Source organism: Clytia hemisphaerica, unplaced genomic scaffold (assembly GCF_902728285.1).
Source record: "Clytia hemisphaerica strain Z4C2 unplaced genomic scaffold, Clytia hemisphaerica genome assembly, whole genome shotgun sequence".
Lineage (NCBI taxonomy): Eukaryota > Metazoa > Cnidaria > Hydrozoa > Leptothecata > Clytiidae > Clytia > Clytia hemisphaerica.
The window spans coordinates 259296-268508 of NW_027104439.1; the positions used below are offsets into that span (position 1 = coordinate 259296).

The 9213-nt window shown below is 40.3% G+C and overlaps 1 protein-coding gene across 1 annotated transcript; it reads left to right on the forward strand.

The window, feature by feature from the left end:
• Positions 1-694: 694 nt before the first annotated feature.
• LOC136820809 (early endosome antigen 1-like) lies at positions 695-9022 on the forward strand. Its single transcript, XM_067077043.1, has 7 exons — positions 695-783; positions 1392-2944; positions 3412-3818; positions 4222-6306; positions 6592-7297; positions 7553-7740; positions 8244-9022. The coding sequence occupies exons 2-7, from the start codon at positions 1415-1417 to the stop codon at positions 8932-8934; spliced, it is 5607 nt and encodes a 1868-aa protein (XP_066933144.1). The 5' UTR covers positions 695-783; positions 1392-1414; the 3' UTR covers positions 8935-9022.
• Positions 9023-9213: the final 191 nt, after the last annotated feature.

The following is a 9213-nucleotide window of genomic DNA, read 5'->3' on the forward strand; positions in this document are numbered from 1 at the left end:
AAAGTTTCGATTGAATCAAATTCGTGGTACTTTCAACGAAGTTTTTATCCCGGGGCTACTAGGTTAGGAGGGCGTTGGAGCGGACATCCAATAACCGACCTTGAGTGACAATATTTTACCTAAAGGTAACTCTTGTGTATCAATAAGGGTCGTTTTGTTACTTGCAATCATTATGAAGGCCGGAATCGCCTTCCGTATAGTCTCTGTAAGGATGAGCAAGCCGAAATGAAAAAAGCCTCTCTAAGGTTATGCGATATTTAGTCTTTTTTTATTTGTCTCATATCAATTATCAATTCCTGAGGGGCTTCTTATATTCTGATCTCCTCTTAACTAATGCTATTCGCCCTGGTTATCCCCGATAAGTTTCGTACCGTATAAGAAGTGGTTTCATAGCCCTTTCAACTTAATTTTCACTTGCACTTTCATTAAATTATTTTTTCACTTTGAAAAATAAAACAGAGAAGAATATGTACTTGAAAAATTTACAACCCAGTCTTTTAACTCTTTATGCCACCAACTAAGAATTTTGGACGCAATCGTTAAGCTGTGCCTTAAAATTATTTGAAAATTTAAAGGGTGTATCCCCTTTCCACAGCATAAATTGTCTGACGTCGCATTTCGAAAAGTTCCTTTTTCGACGTCACTTTTTGGAAGCGAAGACATTACATTGAAAATGCTGGTCGTTGACATTTCAATCGAAGGAAATTCGAAAAACTGAACACGTTTTTCAAAATGTTATTATCTTTGGCAAAGATAAAAAATTGAATGATTTGATTCGTACATGTAAGTATATCGTCCGCCCTTTATTTCATTCGTATCATGTGTTTTTTATATGTTCTGCTTAGGTTGCCCGAAAAAGAGCTAAAATTTCCAGATCTAAGATTTAAGTGGGTGGCCGATTGGCTGTTTTATTTATCTTACGCTCGGGAACCTAGCAATGGCAGTCCGAGCAAAAATGCTAAAGCGTAAAATTATTGTATTTATCATGGTCCGTCCCGGTGAGGGGTGGGCAGTGTTGATACCGTGCTGCACCTACAGGGATTGGTTGCGCAGGAGAAGTATCGATTATTGATATTGCTTTCCACTACCGTACGCATATTTCACGTTATTCTCAAAAAGAGTAAGACGAAGCTAACAGAGATTTCGTCAGAAGACCTGTTTGCTTATGTTAAATTGTTTGCTGAAATTAACAAATCAAAATTTTATAAGCTGTCAAGCTAAGACTTTTCAGCCTCAAAATTTAGCGAAAAACATATGAATAAATCTGAAGAATTGTAATCTCTGAAATCTATTTTCGTTGAAATCTTTGCGCTTTTACTTCTTTTTTATAAAAGAAATTTACTATTTACTAAATAGTCGAACCCTTCCTAAATCATTGTTTTTTTTCCTAGGATGTTTCATAAGAAGAACAAGGATGAGTAATCAGGCTCGTCGAGGGAGTCGATCAGAACCCAACGTTGCACCTATTCATACTCTAGACCAAGATCACAGTCATTCATTCCCTAGAGCTGTTTCTGACGATCCATCCAGATCAAGGTCCTTGAGCACAGACGTGAATAGCTCTTCGGGAGCCTCCAATATCGACAGTACCTTCACAGCCAACGGTGCAGTCACGGGTAGCGAATATACCGTCAATAGCAGTAGCAGTGTAAATACTTCAATGTATAATCATTCAAGAAATTCAAGCGATGATAGCAGTGGAACTGATCGGACATTGATGTCTGGCGAAAGTCAAACGTCTGGAAGCGTCCCTTCGCAACGTCCGATGGAATCAAGCAACGTATCGCAATACTCGACAGATCCAGGTACCCGTTCTCAGGTTTCTTATTCCGAATATACAATCGGGAGTAGCGATGGCTCTCGAAACTCAACTCAAGCTAGCAGCAGCAGCAACCGTTCGCAATACACCACCGATGCTACTCATTATTCATCTGAAGCGGCCCAACGTCTGATGAGTAACCGTTCCTTGGGTGTGCAATCCATGGTACCCGGCATGCTCACAGATGTCACCAGCTACAACAGCAGTCTCCGTGGCCCAGAAGTTATCCAGAGAACCGATCTGACGTTTAGTGGTGGTTTCCAAACACCTTCATCGACGCTGGTGGACGATCGTCGTTCATCGTCGTCGCAACCATCCACCGATCCTAGTGATCGCACACTGATCGCTGAATCATATTCGTCATCTGCGAAAAGCCATCAAACATCGAACTCCACTCACCCTCCATCGTCAGATCCAAGATCTTCGTCAAACTATTCAAGCGAGACCAGTAATAGAACCGAATATGCATCATCCAATCCAAACCATACCCCTGTATGCCAACAAGGATACTCGTCTTTCACTCACATGGGGTCTCAGGGTCCACAAACGCCCTCGCAACCTCACTCAGCATTATCAAGCTCGTCCCCTTCAAATCGTACCTCTACACCCAGCAGTCAAACAACTCGCGGGTCAATATCTAACAACACAAGACATTCACACACATCAAACAACACCTCAAAATACACTGTTATCAGATCTGAATATCCCTCCAGGGATTCAGGGACTTTGCAAATGACGCCCGACGCCAGCAATTTCGCCCACAGCAATGGTCTTTCGTCAGATCTCAGACTTACACAAAACACGAGTGACTCAACCAATGGTACGCTGGATTGCTCCAGATACCCAATCCAAGACTCAAGACTTTATTCGCATCCTTCCACTGATAGCAGAATGCGTACCCTGAGTGGTAGTTACGCAACACCACCATCACTTTTCGAATCTGACCCAAGAATGCAAAACCGTTCTAGGAGTGAGGCTAATCTGACATACAACACGGAGGACTCTACTCAAATTCCAGTAATTTTAGCCGCTGACCCTAGGATTTCAAGATCAAGATCAATGGGTTCAATCAATATGACAAAATCGACGACTGAATTACGAAACAATGATGACAATATCAAAGAGGTTAGTAGCGCCTCCTCTAGACTTATACCAATCTGTAATTTTTTACAATTGACTTCACTAAAAAGTTTTAAGGAGCTGACGTCATTTCATTATACAGTTTTTTATTGGAATCATAAGTCGAGACGATGCTCCATGATTCTTAAAAGTTTTATTTTCGAGCTTTAAAGTATTCTTAGCGATTCTTAGATCTTTAAAGAAGAGCAAGTTATTTTCCATCGCTAAGTGACGCCATTTGGACGTTCTTTGAACGTTGTTTTGATGTTTTAAACCAGTCTAGTTTATGTCCAGGGAAATCCCTTTTCAAATCAGAGACCGTCAATTTGTTTACGTTTCGAATACCCGCTAAAGTTTACTGGCTCCTAAATAACAAGTGAAATAATTGTTCATGTTGAGGAAAATATGATGCCACTATTAAGGAGACTTCACTCACAGTGTTTTAAAACTTTTCTTGTTATTCTAAACGTCAGGTATCAATGGCCATCAAACAGTATATGGATGAAGCCGATATCAAGCAGCACGATCTTCACACACAGATCGATAGTCTTCACCGAAAACTTGATGCTTCTAACCTGCACATACAGCACATCGAGAAAGAGAAAGCAAACGAGCGTGCACAGTTCGTGCGCGATAAACAAGCAATGTTGGTTTCACATCAAGAAATTGAGAAGAAACTGGAAGTCTCATTATTCGACAAAGACGATCAGTTACGTCTTTTGAAGAAGATGTGCGACAAACAGAAGACGACCATTGAAGAACTAGACATGGAGAAGAATATGGAGCTGGAAGAAATGCAGAAAATAATGGAAACCGCTGAAGCAGGCTTTGTAGAAGAACGTTTGAAGTTTGAAGAATTTGTTAAAGAACTGCACGCCAGGTATGTTCACTTAGAGATCTTTACTCTTGCACAATTGTCTCTAATTTGACCGATTTGCATGGAGTGGAAACAAATTCAGTTTTGTGTCATTTATGTTCTATAAATCCCAATCTGTAAAGAAATCTGAGATTTTCGAGTTTGTCTTTCAGCACACTGCGTACGCATGTAATTTCCAACAAAAGCGACCCTGCTCTATCTCAAACTTCCAATGATTGAATCAATTAACAGGTCGGAAGCTTTGAATTGTCAGGGACAGTCTTTTTACAGCCTTGGTGTTCCCTCATTTGGCATTTCCAAACCAATAGGATTATGAACCATTCTATAGATATCTCCGACTTCTCCATTTATTTTAAAGTGTCAACGAAATAGCGAAATAAAATTCTCTCCTTTCTACTTTTTCTAGAATTGAAGCTTTGAATGGTGAGCTGTTGAAATCACACCAGAAAGACAATATAACACGAAGCGCCGAAACGAGGCTAGTGATGGAAATTCAGTTGAAGAACCAACAACTCAACAACAAACACGAGACCATCGCTGAACTCAACGATAAAGTCGAATCGCTGAAAGAAGAACTTAAGTCGAGCCAAGAGGTCGTCACCAGTAACTCACAAGAAAACACTCAGTTGGTCGAATTCGGCACTGCGCTTAAGTTTGAACTATCCAAAATGGAGGAATCCTTAATTGAACAAAACGAGGAAAGTGAAAGACTAAAGGACGAGTTGGCGAGAACCAAACAACAACTTGAGTGTATTGAAAGCAAGATGATGGGTTCTATCGAGAACGAGGTTTGTCTTCAAGACGCAAACGAGAGCAGTCATCAGATGCTCATGAGAATGCAACATAATTTGGAGGATCTGAAAGAGAAGAATGAACATTTGGTGGATACGATTAAAGAATATGCTTTCCGCGAGAACCAGCTGAACTTGAAGGTTGAGGAGTTGACTCTGAACGAAACCAAGCTGATTGAAGCTTCATCAAAATCCGAATCCAAAGTCAAGAAAGAGGTTGAGAACATTAGCAACAAGATGCGAAAGAGTTCAGCGTCACAAAAACAAGAGATAGAAACGCTCAAAGAAACCATTCGAAAACTGAGTAACGACCATCAGAAATCACTGTTCGATTGGCAAACGGCCGAGCGAGACTTACGTGATCGCATGCAAGCTGGTGTCCATGAAGTGAACAAGAGTTTGGAAGAAGAGAAACGAAACGTTCAGGTCCTTCAAGCTCAGTTGGAACAAAGTTATATTATCATCAATGATTTGGAGGGTCGATCTCAACAACTGACGCGTAAATCAAGTGACGCGGACGCTCAACTGCTTGATTTAGAGGTCAATAAAACAGAACTTCAAGTCCAACTGGAACACCAAACAAAACTACTAGAAAATCTGGAGAACAACTACAAACATTCCAGTGATAAAGATAAGCAAAGAAAATCACTCGTTTCACAGCTGCGTAAGAAAGTTAAAGAACTAGAGGAAAGCCTTGAAGCGCAATCTGATGAACTGAAACGTTCGAAAGAAGAGAGAGAAAATATCTCGGTTGACCTAAAAGATATGACGATGCGTAAAGAACAATTGGAAGGTCAAGGCAAGCGACTTGGTGGTAGCTTGTTGGAGATGAACCATTTCATGCAACGTACTCGTAAGGAGGTCGAACAACTGCGTATTGAGAACGAGCACCAAGTGGCAGCCAATCTTCAGTTATCACAGAACATCGAAAAATTCAAAAGCAAACATTCACAAGTCGTAGAGAAACAGCAATCAGACCAGGAGATTGTAATGCGATGTCAGATAGATTTGAAGGAAAGCAAGATACGTTTGGATGCTTATGAAATGGAGAATGGAACACTGAAAGCACAGGTCCATGAACGAATGGTCGCGTTGGAGCAGATTATGAAGGAGAATGACAAATACAAGGATAGCTTCACGCAATTGGAGACAACAGTTGAGAATCAAAAGCGAAACTACCAAGCTAAGTTGCACGAATGTGAAGCAATGCGTCGAAGAGTTGAAGAGTTGACTGCTAAGCTAGAAGAGAAGGAGGAGGCCGCTTTGACGAGCAAACAAACATATTCGAGTTCTCAGCTTGAAACGGAAGCGTTACAGAAAGATTTACGTACGGCTAAAATGCAACGCGAGGAAGTGATGCGTGAGCGCGACAACCTATCTAACCAACTGGAGCACTTGTCACGTGAGAGATTGAGATTCGAAGAGCAAATCAAATCGCTGACCATAAATCTTCAAAGTGCAAACGAAGATAACACAACCTTGACCAAAGACAAGATTGCACTCTCTGAATACGCCAAGAAACTTGAGACTGATATTGCGAAAGGATTGAAAGCGCTGCAACAACAAGATGCCGAGATAACTGATTTATCCAACATTAAGAGAGAAATGCAAGAATCCGTTCGGTTGATGAAAGAACAGGTTATGACTAGTGAAAATCAAACGGCTAGACTCCTTGAGGAGATCGAAGAAGGGGAGAAGAGGTTTGATTCACTATTTTTCTTCATTTTGCGTTCATTCTTGTGCAATAGATTTTTAAGGTGCTTTTCATTGAATTGTGACAAATTTTTCCAAACTTTTTTTTTGGCTACCAATTTTATGACGACCTTGTACCATCTCTTACTTCGAACAGAGGGAAGACAGAAAGTCTAAATTAGGTCTAAATGGAGGCTGTTGGCTAACGGATTCGAAGTCCTTATAGATATAAACTACCTGGTGTTTAGTAGATGTCTGTGATTCAAACTGCTTAATTCGACTTGGATTTCTAGATTGAAAGAAGCACAAATGAAGCTAAAGAAAGTCGAGAAACACATGGAAATGGATGTCAATGCAAAGGATAAACTGAGGATCCAGAACAGCTCCATGAAAATCAAAATGGAAGAACTATCTCAAAAGCAATCCTTCCACACAGGCATCATTGAAAGCCACAAAGTCGGTTATAATGATCTCATGAAGCAATACAAGAAGTTGGAAGTTGACAATGATAAATTGCTGACACAGAACGGTGAAATGAAGGCGCGGGCCATCGAGATGCAAGCTATCGTTGATGGCACCATTAAAAAGCAAGACTGGAACGCGCAGAATGAGAAAGATTACCAAGGCGAGATTCAACGATTACGTCAACAAAATAAATCCATGACCGACGATTTGTTGACTTTGAAGGAAGAAATGTTGAAAGCAAAGATGCGTTGTGAGCGCTTAGATGATGATTTGTCTCACAAGACTGCTGACCTTGAAGCTTGTAATAAAGAACTGGATTCTCGCTGCACGAGCTTTCAAAACAGAGACAAAGACGCGACTTGCCAGATTAAGAAATTGGAAGATCAGAATCTGCAGTTCAAAAACAAGATGTGGGATCTTCAACACGGTCACGATACAATGAAGGAGCAGTGCGCAGAAGCCAACAACTGTTTGGAGAAAGCCAAAGAATTATGCGAGAAGAAGGAAGAAAAGATTGAAAAGTTAAACGAAGAGGTTAGATATTTTACTGATGAGGATGTGATGGCGATTTTTATCTAAAAAGTAAACTCATAATGCTAATCTATTTAGTCGGAATTCTAACCCGATTGATGGCGGTTTAAGATTACACTACGGACTTTGGGAATCCAAATTAACGCCAAGCAGGCTCGAAAGCAATCGTGGCTCTGTGAAATTTACTAGCCCTGTAAAAAGTTAAATCTTAAAAGAAGAGTTATAACGATTTCTTCTTCCACTATGTCTACTTTCTAGCTAACAGAATTGAAAGTTCAAATTCAAAAGTATGCGGACGACCATGTTTCAATAGCCAGCAAGAACGAAAAACTTCAACAGAACTTCCAACAGTTGGTAGTTGTGATGAGGAAACTGAAGCATGAACGAGATCAATTGTCGAACCTCATCAAACGGATCGAAGATGAAAATGAAAAGCTGACTGAACAGTAAGAATACAAACACTCTGATTGGTTACCAAGAACACAGGGCTCACATCGAGGTCTTAACACCCCTGTCTCACAGCCCCCGTGAAACTTAGTATGAAAATCCTATTGAAATCCTAATGGGGATAGAAATTTTATTGTTCAAAGGTTAAAAAATCCAGTGGGGACGGTTTTGGGGTGCAATTTTGACTCCAAGTGGGGCTAAAATTCCAGGGTATTTTCCTGCCGGGGACAAAATTTTTGTCAGATTTTCCAGTGGGGCTGGGGTCCCAGCGGGTCTGTGACGCGGGTGTTTCATAACTATTATTCTATTGGCGAAGTGCAATAGAGATTTATGTCGCCTCGATTTACATCTTTTAAAAATAAGTTCCCAGGAGCAGAGTTTAAGATTTCTAATTCCCTAAATTAAGAAAAAGGTTGTCATTAGCCAAAAAAACAACACAAGACCATGACAAGCCTTGTCGATAAAACCTTCAAACCAAAGAATTTTACTTTTTTTTACTTAGATGCAAGAAGTTGAAGAACGATATTTTCAACGCAAACCGTGAGGTCGACAACGGTAAAGCCAACGAACATCAACTGCAAGAAGATATCGAACAACTCAAATCACGCATCAACGTTCTCAAATACACAGAAACGCTTCGGACGTCCGAGAATAAAGAATTGACGGAGAAACTATCCAAATACGAGGCTCAACTTAAAGAAATGAAGCAAGACCAACACGATGCATATCTATACGCCGCCTCTACGCCCACTCCGAATAGAGATACGCCCACTAGCACGCACGATTCTGAGTGGCTTCAGCAAAGCATGGTATTAGAGTTATGCCAACGACTGAAAGATTGTTCGACGCGTAAAGGGGCGACGTCTCAAGGGACGACACTGACAGACAAGTATAAAGAGGAAATGAAGTCATTCATGGACGACTTATTCATCAAGCGTCATCAACAACAATACGAAAGCAAACCGGATATGAAGCGGTCAGCGTCCTTTCCCGTTTTTCATAACTCCGTACGTCGCCCGCACTACCGCCCACAACAACGCCAACCTGCGCCCACTTTCATCGACCGTCATAATAACAACACAAATTTCAACCAAATGGAAAGTTTGTATCAAGAAACAAAACATATTCAAGCTTCATTGCTCAATGATATTAAGAAATTGTCCCGAAATTTTGCAGAACAAAGACGGTTCTAATATAAGACTAAAATGGGTTATATTGTATTTATTTTCGATTTTTTACTGTAACTGTCAGTATACATGGATAATGAAATGTTTGAGGGATTTGATCATCGAAAGTTCCTTTAAAAGGTCAACTTAAAATAATTAAGGTCCTACTGAGAATCTGTCTAAGACCGAGATATTCAAGCTGTGAATTTTGAAGAAAAAAGTCCTTTTAATTTCAAACTATACCATGTACTTGACTTAAGGAACCTATCAATTTGCTAATTCTGCTTCTTCTTACCTAAGTACACT